Below are 15,760 nucleotides of genomic sequence, written 5' to 3' on the forward strand. Positions count from 1 at the left end.
GCATGTTGCAGCAGCTGTACAAGACATTGGTGAAGCTCTGCTAAAGGAAGGATATTATTAAACTGGAATGAGTGCAGAAAAGATTTTCAAAGGTGTTAGCGGGATTAGAGGGGTTCAGTTATATAGAAGAGGCTGGATAGGCTGAGACTTTTTCCCTGGAGCGTAGGAGGTTAAGGGGTCACCTTATAGAAATTTATAAAATCATGAGGGGCATTGATAAGGTGAATAGCAAAGGTATTTTTCCTAGGGCAGGGGAATTCAAAACTAAAGGCCATAGTGGTAAGGTGAGAGGGGAAAGATTTAAAAGGGATCTCAGGGGCTGCTTTCCACACACGGTGTGGTGTGTATATCGAATGAACTGCTAAAGGAAATGGTTGATGCAGGTAAAGTGACAACATTTAAAAGACATTTCAACTGGCATATGAATAGGAAAAGATTTAGAAGGATATGGGCCACATGCAGGCAAATGCGACTAGAATAATTTGGGAAAGCTGGTTGGCATGGACGAATTGGACTGAAGGGTCTGTTTTGATGTTGTATGACTCTATGACTATTTTCTGATGCTATTAACATGGAAGTGAGCTCTACTGAGAGGGTTGAAAAGTAAAAACAACAATGAAATTTTGTGATTTGTGGTATTACTGTATAAGTCAGATTCCAGTGTGAAACCTGCTTTTTGTTCATCATTGTGGTCAATGATCATGTTAACAAGGCTATCAAAGTACTTTTAACAAATGAACAAGGTTTTTTTTTAGATTAGATTAGATTAGATTAGATTACTTACAGTCTGGAAACAGGCCCTTCGGCCCAACAAGTCCACACCGCCCCGCCGAAGCGCAACCCACCCATACACCTACATCTACCCCTTACCTAACACTACGGGCAATTTAGCATGGCCAATTCACCTGACCTGCACATCTTTGGACTGTGGGAGGAAACCGGAGCACCCGGAGGAAACCCACGCAGACACGGGGAGAATGTGCAAACTCCATGCAGTCAGTCGCCTGAGGCGGGAATTGAACCCGGGTCTCTGGCGCTGTGAGGCAACAGTGCTAACCACTGTGCCATCATGCCGCCCACAAAAGGAGCAAAGCAGTAACCACTGCACTACTAACACTTGCTAATATTTGCCTTATTACAAATATCAAAGATAGACATTCAATCCTACTTCCCTCAATGGCAACCTTACAGATATAAAATCTTTAATGAAGATCACACTGTCTCCATATTAATGTTCATTTTTCAGTTGTCATGACTATAGTTCATTCTGAAGTTTTCTGTTTACTTACTTCTAAACCACTCAGGATTTATTTTCTTCTGCCCCATTTATTTTGAGAGTGCTAAACAACACTGCTGATGCTAGAGGCCTTTCTCTTGAATGACTTGCTTGTCTTTGAAATAAACTTTCAGTTTGCCCTACGAAATGAATTTGTTTCTGTCTCTTGTGTCGCAGGGCACTTTGTGCTCAGCAATAGCCCCTTATTTTTCTCTCTTCTACCCTTGTTTCTCATGCACAAATCTATTTACATAGAACATAGCACAGTACAGGCTCTTCGGCCCTTGATGTTGTGCCGACCTTTCTTCCTACTCTAAGATCAAACTAACCTACATACCCTTCATTGTACTATCTTTCACGTGCCTATCCAAGAGTTGCTTAAATGTCCCTAAGGTATCTGACTCTCCTACCACTGCTGGCAGTGCATTCCACGCCATTTCACATAGGACAGTCCATCTTCCGTAGTTACACTGGTACCACTCCCCACCTCTTCCTCCGCTACAGTGATGACTGCCACCTCATGCTCCTACAAGGAGGTTGAGGAGTTCATCAACTTCACCAACACATTCCACCCCAACCTTAAATTCACCTGAACCATCTCTGACAACTCCCTCCCCTTCCTGGATCTCTCCATCTCCATCAATGACGACAGACTGAACACTGACATTTTTTTACAAACCCACCGACTCCCACAGTACCTGGATTACACCTCTTCCCACCCTACCTCCTGCAAAAATGCTATACTGTATTCCCCATTCCTCTGCCTCCGCCGTATCTGCTCCAAGGAGGACCAGTTCCATCTCAGAACACACCAGATGGCCTCCTTCTTTAAAGAACGTAATTTCCCTTCCCACACGGTCAATGATGCCCTCTAACACATCTCATCCACGTCCTGCATCTCCGCCCTCAAACCCCACCCCTCCAACCACAACAAGGACAGAACCCCCTGGGTCCTCACCTTCCACCCTACCAACCTCCGCATAAAGCACATCATCTGCTGACATTTCCGCCACCTCCAGAGATATATTTCCCTCCCCACCCCTTTCCGCTTTCTGCAAAGACCGTTCCCTCCATGACTACCTGGTCAGATCCATGTATCCTAACAACCCACCCTCCCTCCTGGCACCTTCCCCTGCCACCACAGGAATTGCAAAACCTGCGCCCACCTGGACAAGGACAGTATTACAGTTGCAGATTTGCCGCGAGGTGTGAGGGAGGAGCGAAGGACTTCTGGGAAGGTGAGTCGAACTGTTTAAAAACCTTACTTCAGGCATCGGGGCCTCCATTTGCCGAGAGGTGCGAGGGAGGAGCGAAGGAGCGAAGTCAGAAATTTGTGTGGTTGCGTTACCCGAAATACTCCTTGGGTAGTGTCTCACACCCATCCTGTGCACCAGATTGGTAAGGTAACGAGTTTATTTTTTATTGCTTATTTTTCAACAGTCTCTTGGGGAATTTAGAATAGTGGGAATGAAGGTTAGGGCAGTTGAATGTTCCTCCTGCAGAATGTGGGAGGTAAGGGTCACCACTATATCTGCGGGAAGTGCACCCAAACCACGTTAGGGAACTGGAGCTAGAGCTGGGTGAACTTCGGATCATTCGGGAGGCAGAGAGGGTTATTGAGAGGAGTTACAGGGAGGTAGTCATTCCTCAGGTACAAGAAAAAGGCAGACGGGTTACAGTCAAGGGATGGAAAGGGAACTGGCAGGCAGTGCAAGGACCCCCTGTGGCTATTCCCCTCAACAATAAGTATACCGTTTTGGATTCTGTTGGGGGGGGACGAATTACCAGGGGAAAGCAGTGGGGCACAGGGCTCTGGCACAGAGTCTGTCTGTGCTGCTCAGAAGGGAAGGGGGAAGAGGAGCAGAGCAGCACATTGGGGACTCCATAGTTAGGAGGTTCTGTGGGGACGAGAGAGACTCACGGTTGGTGTATTGCCTCCCAGGTGCCAGGGTTCATGATTTCTCTGATTGTGTTTTTGAGATCCTTAAGGGGGTGGGGGAGCAGCCCCAAGTCGTGGTCCACCTAGCCACCGACGTAGATAGGAAGAGAAATGGGGATTTAAGGCAGAAATTCAGGGAGCTAGGATGGAAGCTTAGAGCTAGGATGAACAGAGTTGTTGTCTCTGGTTTGTTGCCTGTGCCACGTGCTAGTGAGGCGAGGAATAGGGAGAGAGAGGAGTTGAACATGTGGCGACAGGGATGGTGCAGGAGGGAGGGTTTTGGATTCTTGGATAATTGGGGCTCTTTCTGGGATAGGTAAGACCTCTACAAACAGGATGGTCTTCATCTGAACCAAAGGGGTACCAATATCCTGGGGAGGAATTTCACTAAGGATATTGGGGTGGGTTTAAACTAATCCAGCAGGGGGATGGGAACCAAAATTGTAGTTTGAGTATAGAAAACGTTGAGAGTAGGGAGGTCCGAAATCAAGTTTCAGGGACACAAGATGGCACCGGCAAGCAAGAAGTTGGATTGAAGTGTGTCTACTTCAATGCCAGGAGCATCCAGAATAAGGTGGGTGAACTTGCAGCATGGGTTGATACCTGGGACTTCGATGTTGTGGCCATTTCGGAGACATGGATAGAGCAGGGAGAGGAATGGTTGTTGCAGGTTCCAGGATTTAGATATTTCAGTAAGAATAGAGAAGATGGTAAAAGAGGGGGAGGTGTGGCATTGTTGGTCAAGGACAGTATTACAGTTGCAGAAAGGATGTTTGGGGCCTCGTCAACTGAGGTAGTATGGGCTGAAGTTAGAAACAGGAAAGGAGAGGTCACCCTGTTGGGAGTTTTCTATAGGCCTCCGAATAATTTCAGAGATGTAGAGGAAAGGATAGCAAAGATGATTCTCGATAGGAGTGAGAGAGACAGGGTAGTTGTCATGGGGTACTTCAACTTTCCAAATATTGACTGGGAACACTATAGTACGAGTACGATAGATGGGTCAGTTTTTGTCCAGCGTGTGCAGGAGGGCTTCCTGTAGACAGGCCAACAAGGGGCGAACAAGGGGCGAAGCCATATTAGATTTGGTACTGGGTAATGAGCCCGACCAGGTGTTAGACTTGGAAGTAGGTGAGCACTTTGATGATAGCAATCACAATTCTGTTATGTTTAGTTTAGTGATAGAAAGGGATAGGTGTATACCACTGGGCAAGAGTTACAGCTGGGGGAAAGGCAATTACGATGCGATTAGGCAAGATTTAGGAAGCATAGGATGGGGAAGGAAACTTCATGGGGATGGGCACATTAGAAATGTGGAGCTTATTCAAGGAAAAGCTCCTGTGTGTCCTAGATAAGTATGTACCTGTCAGGCAGGGAGGAAGCTGTATAGCGCGGGAGGCGTGGTTTACGAAGGAAGTGGAATCTCTGGTCAAGAGGAAGAAGGCAGCTTATTTAGGATGAGATGTGAAGGCTCAGTTGCAAGATAGCAAGGAAAGACCTAAAGAGAGAGCTCAGAAGAGCCAGGAGGAGACATGAGAAGTTGTTGGCGGATAGGATCAGGGTAAACCCCAAGACTTTCTACAGGTATTTAAGGAATAAAAGAATGACGAGAGTAAGATTAGGGCCAATCAACGATAGTAGTGGGAAGTTATGTGTGGAGTCAGAGGAGATAGGGGAAGCATTAAATGAATATTTTTCAACAGTATTCACTCTCGAAAATGACAATGTTGTCGAGGAGAATACTGAGATACAGGCTACTAGATTAAGTGGGATTGAGGTTCACAAGGAAGAGGTGAAAATAGATAAATCCCCTGGGCCTCATGGGATTTATCCTAGAATCCTCTGGGAAGCCAGGGAGGAGATTGCCAAGCCTTTGGCATTGATCTTTAAATCATCATTGTCTACAGGAATAGTGCCAGAAGACTGGAGGATAGCAAATGTGGTTCCCCTGTTCAAGAAGGGGAGTAGACACATCCCTGGGTAATTTTAGACCAATGAGCCTTAAATCAATTGTTGGTAAAGTGTTGGAAAAGGTTATAAGAGATATGATTTATAATCATCTAGAAAAGAATAATTTGATTAGGGATAGTCAGCACGGTTTTGTGAAGGGTAGGTTGTGCTTCACAAACCTTATTGAGTTCTTTGAGAAGGTGACCAAACAGGTAGATGAGAGTAAACCAGTTGATGTGGTGTATATGGATTTCAGCAAGGCGTTCAATAAGGTTCCCCACAGTAGGCTATTGTACAAAATGTGGAGGAATGGGATTGTGGGAGATATAGCAGTTTGGATCAGTAATTGGCTTGCTGAAAGAAGACAGAGGGTGGTGGTTGATGGGAAATGTTCATCCTGGAGTCCAGTTACTAGTGGTGTACCGCAAGGGTCGGTGTTGAGTCCACTGCTGTTCGGCATTTTTATAAACGACCTGGATGAGGGCGTAGAAGGGTGGGTTAGTAAATTTGCAGACGACACTAAGGTCGGTGGAGTTGTGGATAGTGACGAAGGATGTTGTAGGTACGGAGAGACATAGACAAGCTGCAGAGCTGGGCTGAGGGGTGGCAAATTGAGTTTAATGCGGACAAGTGTGAGGTGATTCACTTTGGTCAGAGTAACCGGAATGCAAAGTACTGGGCTAATGGTAAGATTCTTGGTAGTGTAGATGAGCAGAGAGATCTCGGTGTCCATGTTCACAGATCCTTGAAAGTTGCCACCCAGGTTGACAGCGTTGTTAAGAAGGCATACAGTGTTTTAGCTTTTATTAATAGAGGGATCGAGTTCCGGGACCATGAGGTTATGCTGCAGCTGTACAAAACTCTGGTGCGGCCGCGTTAGGAGTATTGTGTACAGTTCTGGTCACCGCATTATAAGAAGGATGTGGAAGCTTTGGAAGGGTTCAGAGGAGATTTACTAGGATGTTGCCTGGTATGGAGGGAAGGTCTTACGAGGAAAGGCTGAGGGACTTGAGGCTGTTTTTGCTGGAGAGAAAAAGGTTGAAAGGTGATTTAATAGAGACATATAAGATAATCAGAGGGTTAGATAAGGTGGACAAGGAGAGCCTTTTTCCAAGTATGGTGACAGCCAGCACGAGGGGGCATAACTTTAAATTGAGGGGTGATAGACATAGGACAAATGTCAGAGGTAGTTTCTTTACTCAGAGTAGTAAGGGTATGGAATGTTTGCCTGCAATAGTAGTAGATTCACCAACTTTAAGTACATTTAAGTCGTCATTGGACATGCATATGGACATACATGGAATAGTGTAGGTTATATGACCTTCAGATTGGTATGACAGGTCAGCGCAACATCAAGGGCCGAAGGGCCTGTACTGTGCTGTAATGTTCTATGTACTTATGTACCTCCCCCCTCACCTCCATCCAAGGCCCCAAAGGAGCCTTCCACATCCATCAAAGTTTCACCTGCAAATCCATCAATGTCATTTATTGTATCCGTTGCTCCCGATGTGGTCCCTTTTACATTGGGGAGACTGGACGCCTTCTTGCAGAGTGCTTTAGGGAAGATCTCTGGGACACCCGCACCAATCAACCCCACCACTCCGTGGCCCAACATTTCAACTCCCCCTCCCATTCTGCAAAGGACATGCAGGTCCTGGGCCTCTTCCACCGCCACTCCCTCACCACCCGATTCCTGGAGGAAGAACACCTCATCTTCCGCCTCGGAACACTTCAACCCCATGGCATCAATGGGACTTCACCACTTTCCTCATTTCCCCTTGCCCCATCTTACCCCAGTTCCAACCTGCCAGCTCAGCACCATCCTCATGACCTGTCCCACCTGCCAATCTTCCTTCCCATCTATCCCCTCCACCCTCCTCTCTGACCTATCACCTTCATCCCCACCTCCATATACGTATTGTACTCTTAACTACCTTCACCCCAGCCCCACCTCTCTCCCATTTATCTCTCCACACCAGAGGCTCCCTGACTCATTCCTGAAGAAGGACTTATGCCCGAACCGTCGATTCTCCTGTTCCTTGGATGCTGCCTGACCTGCTGCGCTTAAAATTATGCCCCCTCATGATAGCCATTTCCAACCTGGGAAAAAGATCTCTGACCATTCACTCCATCTTTGCCTCTCATCATCTTGTACACCCTCTATCAAGTCACCTCTCTTCCTTCTTCACTGCAATGAGAAAAGCTCTAGCTGCCTCAATCTTTCTTCATAAGACATGCCCTCTAGTCCAGGCAGCAGCCTGGAAAATCTCCTCTGCACTCTCTCTAAAGCTTCCACATCCTTCCCATAATGAGGTGACCAAGACTGAATATAATATTCCAAGTGTGGTCTTTGGAGCTGCAGCATAACCTCGCAGCTCTTAAATTCAATCCCCCGCTAATGAAAGCCAACACACCATATGCCCTTCTTAACAACCCTACCAACTTGGTTGGCAACTTTGAGGGATCGATGGACGTGGACCCAAGATCACTCTGTCCCTCCACACTGCCAAGAATCCTGCCTTTAACTCTGTATTCTGCATTCAACTTCGAGCTTCCAAAATGAATTACTTCACACTTTTCCAGGTTGAATTCCACCTGCCACTTATCAGCCCAGTCCTGCATCCTGTCAATGTTCCGTGGCAAACTACAACAGTCCTCCACATTATTCACCACTCCACCAACCTTTGTGTTATCAGCAAACTTATAAACCCACCCTTCCACTTCCTCATTCAAGTCAATTATAAAAATCACAAAGAGCAGCGGTCCCATAACCAATCTCTGCAGACCACCACTGGTCACCATCTCCAGGTTGAATATTTTCCATCTACTACCATCCCCTGTCTTCTATGGGCCAGCCAATTCTGCATCACGACAGCCAGATTTCCCTGTATCCCGTGCTTCCTTAATTCTAAATGAGCCTACCATGATGAACCTTATTAAATGCCTTGCTAAAATCCATGCACACCACATTCACTGCTCTACCTTCATCGATGTGTGTGGTCACATCCTCAAAGAATTCAATAACATTGGTGAGACATGACCTGCCCCTCACAAAGCCACGTTATCTCTAATCAACCTATGGTTTCCAACTAATCATAAATCCTGTTTTTCTAAATCTTGCCCATCACAGATGTAAGACATCTGTAGTTCCCAGGATTATCCCTATTCCCTTTCTTAAAAAGGGAATAACATTTGCCACCCTCCAATCATCTGGTACTTCTCCAGTGGACAGTGAGGATTCAAAGATCATTGCCATATGCACAGCAATCTCTTCCCTTGTTTCCTGTAGTAATGGGTATATCCCATCTGGCCCAGGGGATTTATCTGTCCTTATTTTCAGCACATCATCCTTCTTAACATCAACCTGTTCAAGCATATCAGTCTGTTTCACGCTGTCCTTGCAAATGTCAAGGTTCCTCTCAATAATGAATATTAAGCAAAGTATTCATTCAGGACCTCTCCTACCTCCTTTGACTCCAGGCAAAAGTTTACTCAACTAACACTGATCGGCCTTACCCTCGCTCTGGCCATCGTCTTGTTCCTGACGTAAGTGTAGGGTGCCTTATGGTTTTCCTTAATCCTACCTGCTAAAGCTTTTTCATACCCCCTTCTAGCTCTCCGAAGTCCATTCTTCAGTTCCTTCCTTGTAACCCTCTAGAGCCATGTCTGATCCTTGCCTCCTCAACCTTAAGTAAGTTTCCTTCTTCCTCTTGACTAGATGTTCCACATGCCTTGTCACCAATGGTTCTTTCAACCTACCATCCTTTCCTTGCTTCAGTGGGACAAACCTATCAGCAAGTGCTTAAACAATCTCCACATTTTTGTCGTGCATTTCCCTGACAACATCTGCTCTCAATTTAGGTGCTCCAGTTCCTGCTTAATAATATTGTAATTCCCCCTCCCCCAATTAAATACTGTCCAATACAGTCTACTCTCCTATCCCTCTCCATGAGTATAGTAAAGGTCAGGGAGTTGTGATCACTATCACCTAAATGCTCTCCCAACGAGAGATGGGACACCTGGCCTGGTTTGTTGTCAAGCACCAAATCCAATATGGCCTCCCCTCCAGCCAACCTATCTACGTAGTCCAATATGGCCTCCCCTTGAGTCAACATATCTACCGGAAGGTATATTCAATCCTGAAGATAAATTCAATCTATTTTGAATTAAAACCATGTACCACCTACAGAATTTAAAAATGAAATTAAAACCACGTCCATCACTCCTTAACACACACATTATAGACATACAAACCAAATTGATGATACTGATTGCTCAAGGTAATTGAGTTATCGATGAAGTGTAGACATTAATGGCAAAAATAAGTCAGCTCTGTAGATAGCTAACTTATACAAACAAAACGCTGGAGGGATGCTGGTCAGGATAAACGAAAGTGGTCAAAGTCATGGTCTAAAATTGGGGAATTCAATGTTGGTTACTGCAAACTTTAAAGTGTCAAAACAGAAAAATGAGATGTTGTTCTGTCTGCCTGCATTGGGCTTTATCCAACACATGATCTCTGGACTCTGCCACTCTTGCTACATATGAAGTTTGAAGGAATCAATAGAAGGGATGTTTGGAGGTTTGTACGCTCCCTGTGATACCTATCTTCACCTTTGTCATTCCTGACAAGGTCTCACAATGTACTAAATAAAACAGAGTTGTGGAACCTAAATATCAGGAACAAACAAAAACAAAAAGTGCTGGAGGAACTCAGCAGATCTACCAACATCGGTGCAGAAAAAAACAGAAGTTCATGTTTCCAGTCTAGTGACCCTTATCAGACCAGGAGCTCTGGCAAAAGGTATCTGAACATAAAAACATTAGTGCTGTTATCTCTCTACAGATGCTGCCAGAGCTGCTGACTTTCTTCAGCACTTTCTGTTTTTCTCTCAAAGCCTTCCATGTTTTGGTCGCTCACAGGCCAGGGCTCGCAAAGTATTTCTGCTGTGGTGCTTGAAGTCTCCTATGGCAATCATTTTCTTCGTAGACTAATTGTTTCAGGAATCTAGAGTCAAGCATAGAAACTATGTAAAATAAAACAGAGAAGTATGCATACTGACATTTGGAACAAACAAAAACAAAAAGTGCTGTAGAAACTCAGCAGGTCTGGTAGCATTTCTGGAGAGAAAACAGAGTTAATGCTTCATGTTCTATGAACCATCTTCAAACTTAAAAGTAGTTAGCCGGTCCCAGTTATGAAGAAGGGTCACAGGTCCTGAAACTTTAACTCTGTTTTTTCTCCATAAATGTTGCCACACCTGTTGGCTTTCTCCAGCTATTTCTGTTTTTGTTTGTTCTAGGAACTGTCTACATATTACCCTTGGAGAAGAAATTCCACCTCAACTCTCTCTTAAATGGGTGACCCCTTATTTTGCACTTCTGAAGGTGGAGGTTTGAGTGAATGTAGACCAATTAGGCCAAACAGCCTTTTTGAGATGCAGATTCAGTATAATCAAATACATTGGCACTTTGAAGAGTCCACATTCCATTTGAAGTACTTTAGGCTTGTATTAAGTACTGTTGGTTTCGAAATGTATAGTTTCATCAGAGGAAGTGATGGAGGTGAGTACAATTGCATGATTTAAAGGGCATCTGCAAGGGATGTTCCGAGGAAAAGTTTAGAGGGATAAGGGCCAAATGCTAGCAAATGGGAGTAGATCAGAACAGGATTTCTGATCGGTACGGACCAGTTGGACCGAAGGGTCGAGAGTGTAGTGCTGGAAAAGCACAAGAGGTCAGGCACCTTCCGAGTAGGAGAATCGACATTTCGGACATAAGCCCTTTACAGAAGGGTCTGTTTCCATGCTGTATGATTCCATGTCCGATCCGCTGAGTTGCTTTTGAGTGATCATACATCCACCACTGGACTTACAAGTTGAAAATCTACTCAAAGTAGACATATTGACTATTTAAGTCTGTATTGGGTAGAAACACTACTTACCCTGTTAGTAATTTTAACGTTGACCTGTATATAATCAGCCACTTCTGTTTACTCTTTCAATAAGGTGTCGCTGAGCCGAGCTTCTCTCGGTTGCTAGGATAAACATCACGTGACCTAGGCCGCCACCCTCTTCATCAGCAACATCATGAAGAAAGGATTCGTACCGGTTCAACTGCTAATATGTAGTACTACTGATAAAAGAACATTTAAAACAAAATTATTCTCGTTTTAAAATATAATTTTAAGGGTGATGGGACAGGCAAAAGAATCATCCAAAAACGAAAGCGAACTAACTTGATGGAACGTTTGATCGACATGGCGGTTGACCAATAAGTGTATGAGATAAGGCGGTGAAGGCGGGGATGTGCGGGCCTCTGACCAATCAGTAAGAGAGAGGAACGGGCATCTACTCGCGCTATCAAGCTCGGTTGAAGCGAAGTTGACGTCACCCATATCCATTGGATGCTTGTGGAGGAAGCGTCAAGATGGAGTTCTTCATTGGTAACCCATACAGTACTCCTGTCGGGCAATGTATAGGTGAAGATCTCACTTTACAGTCAATCTTAAGATGTGTTCTAGTTGTTTTGTGACTGTTTACTCTGTTTCTTAAGTATCGTAAATATTTGTCTCGTTTTGAAGTTAATCTCTTCAGAATGTCGTGTCATTTTTTTGGCATTGAGTATGCTTCTGGATTTTTTTTCATTTTTAAAAATTGCCACGAGGAAAGCGATTATTTAAGTTTTTATAAAACTGTTATGTGAATCTTTTTCAAGGTGGCGCATGGCTTAAAAGTGGAGGTTTCCGCCCCCCCCCCAAATGTTTGTTTACATGTTTGCAATGTCATTGGAAAGCGGTACGGTCCAAGGTGGTTTATGTATCTTTATTTTACACACGGGTGTATAAAGTTCTTTAGCTTATACGTTGGAATTTAAAATAGACAGGCAGGAGGCTGGAATTTAGCAGTCAAATTGCCCTGTCCGCCTTGAGTCCTGCCTGATAAAACTTGCGCCTGATACCAGATTGAACCATTTGTGTTAATGTATTCCTTTCGTTGTTTTGATTTTATTTTTCCAATAGTATCCTCTTTGTGGCAAACAAAATAAGATGTAGTTTTACCAATTGAATGCAGTCGTTTATCTAAGATTGCGAACAAATAAATTGCAGTTCTAAATCTTGTTGCAAAATGTCGAATGATACATGCGTGTAAGACCCTACTCTTCACGCTGATCTGTTTTGGCTGATTGCTCAAAAGTACTAGCAACTTGCTAAGTGAGCTTTAATGAACATGGAGAATGTACCAATGCAGATTCATTGTAGCTATTTTCCCCTCCAAAATCGAATAATCTGTTAAAGCAAACAAAAATAATTTGTCTTTGTGGTTAGTAGATAACTGATCTAAATGAAAACTTAGGTGTTGTGTAAGTTAAAGGAAATGCAAGATATTTTGATCTTGATGGAATTTTTTTAGATGCAGCCTTTATCTAAACTTAAGGATTTGTAAACCTTGCTATTTGTTTGGGGCTTGGTAAGATTCCTAAAAATGAAGTCAACTTTTTCTTTTAGCTTGGCTTTTCTCTTTGATAAACCTATGCTGTGTATCAAACCTAAATGAAATTTAAGCCTGCCAATTTGCTGAAAGATAACTCAGCGAATATCCAAAATAAACCTAAAAGCATGTAATTTCAACCAAAAGTTTTCTTTACTGTGCAGTGGACTTTTGATCTAGTTTAAATATGTTGTAAGAAAATTACACTTTGAATTTATTCCCAAGCTTTATATATTGTGCTTGAAATTAAAAAGCTTTCTTCTGCTTAAAGTGCATTTAGTATTTACCATTAAACTGGCAATCCACTTGATAGACAACAAAATTGTTGCTGTGAGAAATGGAAAATCCCAGTGGTGGAGATTGCAGAAGAATTGATCATTAAAAATTGAACTTGATTTTTCACAGCAGTGCATAAGCTTGCTATGCAATATTTGATCATTGATTCCTCAAGGCAGGGGAAGAAAGACATTTGTTTTGTGTTAAGTTTGATATAGCAACTGGATATCAGAAAGAACTCTGTGATATTTGAGGCTGATACATACAAAAAGCTTACTGGGAAAAAAAAACATTCTGAAACTAATGGAAGTGATGAAGCAAAATTTGATTTAGTATCCAATATAGACTTGCACACACTTCTACTTGACATCTCAATCATGCATGTTGCATGAAGAATTTGATCATTTGTGAAGACAACAAAAAAGTTAACATAGCTTCTTTAGTTGTTTCCAGAAAATGAGTTATTGATTAGCTTTTGTCATATAGGAAATACAGAAACTAATCCATCCATAGTAAGGCTATATGAAACAACGATGTAGTGATTGCCCGATAATATTTTAGTGAAATTGGTTGAGCTGTAAAATTGACTTGGACACTAGGGTTTCTACACCTGCTCTTCAAAAATAATGGCATCAAATAATTGAAAACCACTTCAGAGGACAGAGTCAGATTACTGTATCAACCAAAAATGCAATCAAATACTCTAGGTTTTGTTTTGTCAAGTGGGATTTGAATCTATGACCTTCTGACTCCAGAAGTGAAATTGTTAACATCATGCTGCTGATGTCCAAGTTTTCAGTCCATTTCTAAGTTAAGTGTAGCTACCTATAAATAACCATTCATTAATTTCATTAGTACTTTAAACTAAATGATGTGAAACTGTTGTGATATAAAGAGGTGGGGTTTTCTGGCTTCTTTATGATCACACTATCCTGATGCCAAATATTGGTATTGTTGGTAATGACTGAAACTACTTTAATTGGATGCAGAGAGCCTAGGATTTTCCCACTTGCTGCTTTTATATCTCTTTTGGTCCTTTGACATCTGAATTGTATATAATTCCCATGGATGACTGTAGTTTTAAAAGTCAGGTTATGATTGGTGCTGTAGCATTATGCAACGCAGTTCATCTGATGAGTTTGTAGTAAGAGATCCGTCATTCTAATTAGTGAAAGTGACAGCTGAAATTCAGTTTTATTTAAAGTTTTGTTGGAAGATGATTTCACATTGGTGTCATCTTCTCTGGTCATCTACCTTTTTAGATTTTATGGATTTTTAAAAAAAAACTTGAAACAGTGTCATGGCTGTTACGCTGCAGGTTTGACAACTTTTCTGTTGCGGGCATGAGAGCTGTTAGCTGCTGCCGGAGTTGACTATGGTTTCGATACTTGAAAAAAAAATCCATCACTTGTGATATTCACTACTACAGAACTTGTTAATTAGTATTCTGCGCTGTGTTTCCAATGTAGTATACCACTAACAAACTTTGAATCACCTACCTTGTAATCCTTTCTGAATTACTTGTTAATCTAGACTGTGTGTCTTTCTCTCTCTTTCTCTCTCTCTCTGACCAGGATGATAACTGGGCAGATCATAAGGCTGTCACAATTGTATAGAGCTTTCTGTTCTCAAGGTTACATGCAATCATCCTGACCACCTAGTTATGCATTGCAATTTGTTGCAAACAGTAATTCATGTGCCAGAAATTCTTTACGTTGGCACTAATTACTCAGTCCAGTAAATCTACCCACTAGTTTTACATGAAAAACAGCAGTGTACTAATTTAGCTACACATGGGCTCAACTATGAGTTTACATGGTTGTGTCTGACATAGAGCAGATGTTGGCTCATTTCTTTTGAATTTTACTTAACAATTTTAGTGTAAGCTAAAATCGTCAAAACTTTGGAAACTTTCATTTTTTTCCAAGAAAGCGCTTTGAATCTTTAAATGCCACTTATTTCAAAGTAACACAGTAATTTGATTTAATATCTTTGTTACGCATTGCCAGAATGTAGGTATGTTCGAGTGGTTGCATGCTGCTCTTGCAATTTTATATTTTATTCCTAGATTGAAATTGGGGCTGCATTGGCAATAACAATAGGCTAATGACTTGCTTCTCTTATGAAGGGCTTTTGCCCGAAACATCAATTTTTTTTTTCCCTGCTTCTTGGATGTTGCCTAACCTGCTGTGCTTTTCCAGCACCACTCTAACTCTAGCATCTGCAGTACTCACTTCCGCCTAATGTGTTGTTTTGATGAGTTATTTGATAATAGAAATTCCACGGAGTGGCAAGTTTCATTACAGGATTTGCAGTGGTGCAAAACATGGGCACCACAAGCATTCTTTATACAGTTTTTGTTCATTCCCCATCATGGCTCTTGTATCATATCAAAGTTAATGTAAAATTGTGAATGGGAGTACCCTAGTTCATCACTTGCACAGCAGTAAATCATGTAATGAAACTTGCCACTCCGTGGAATTTCTATTATCAAATAACTCATCAAAACAACGCATTAGGCGGAAGTGAGTACTGCAGATGCTAGAGATTAGAGTGGTGCTGGAAAAGCACAGCAGGTTAGGCAGCATCCAAGAAGCAGGGAAAAAAAAAATTGATGTTTCGGGCAAAAGCCCTTCATAAGAGAAGCAAGTCATTAGCCTATTGTTATTGCCAATGCAGCCCCAATTTCAATCTAGGAATAAAATATAAAATTGCAAGAGCAGCATGCAACCACTCGAACATACCTACATTCTGGCAATGCGTAACAAAGATATTAAATCAAATTACTGTGTTACTTTGAAATAAGTGGCATTTAAAGATTCAAAGCGCTTT

General features: G+C 42.5%; 2 protein-coding genes across 13 annotated transcripts in view; one reads left to right on the top strand and one right to left on the bottom strand.

Moving 5' to 3' along the window:
- The window catches only part of drc3 (dynein regulatory complex subunit 3), a 59,884-nt gene extending 48,431 nt beyond the window's left edge, over nucleotides 1-11,453 (bottom strand). For 4 of the 6 annotated variants that reach the window (XM_043711791.1, XM_043711789.1, XM_043711790.1 and 1 more), the window contains exon 1: nucleotides 11,107-11,453. The gene's annotated coding sequence lies outside the window, so the exon portion shown is untranslated. Of the gene's footprint in view, nucleotides 1-10,083; nucleotides 10,171-11,106 lie in introns of all 6 variants that reach the window. The other 2 variants (XM_043711787.1, XM_043711788.1) reach the window with 2 other exon arrangements.
- Nucleotides 11,454-11,542: 89 nt separating this feature from the next.
- tom1l2 (target of myb1 like 2 membrane trafficking protein) overlaps nucleotides 11,543-15,760 on the top strand; it is a 64,639-nt gene continuing 60,421 nt past the window's right edge. For all 7 annotated transcript variants that reach the window (XR_006314801.1, XR_006314802.1, XM_043711797.1 and 4 more), the window contains exon 1: nucleotides 11,543-11,643. Coding sequence is in view for 5 of the 7 variants with exons in the window: in XM_043711797.1 (XP_043567732.1) it covers nucleotides 11,592-11,643 (52 nt within the window). In the remaining 2 variants the exon portion in view is untranslated. The remainder of the gene's footprint in view (nucleotides 11,644-15,760) is intronic.

This window comes from Chiloscyllium plagiosum, chromosome 21 (genome assembly GCF_004010195.1).
Source record: "Chiloscyllium plagiosum isolate BGI_BamShark_2017 chromosome 21, ASM401019v2, whole genome shotgun sequence".
Lineage (NCBI taxonomy): Eukaryota > Metazoa > Chordata > Chondrichthyes > Orectolobiformes > Hemiscylliidae > Chiloscyllium > Chiloscyllium plagiosum.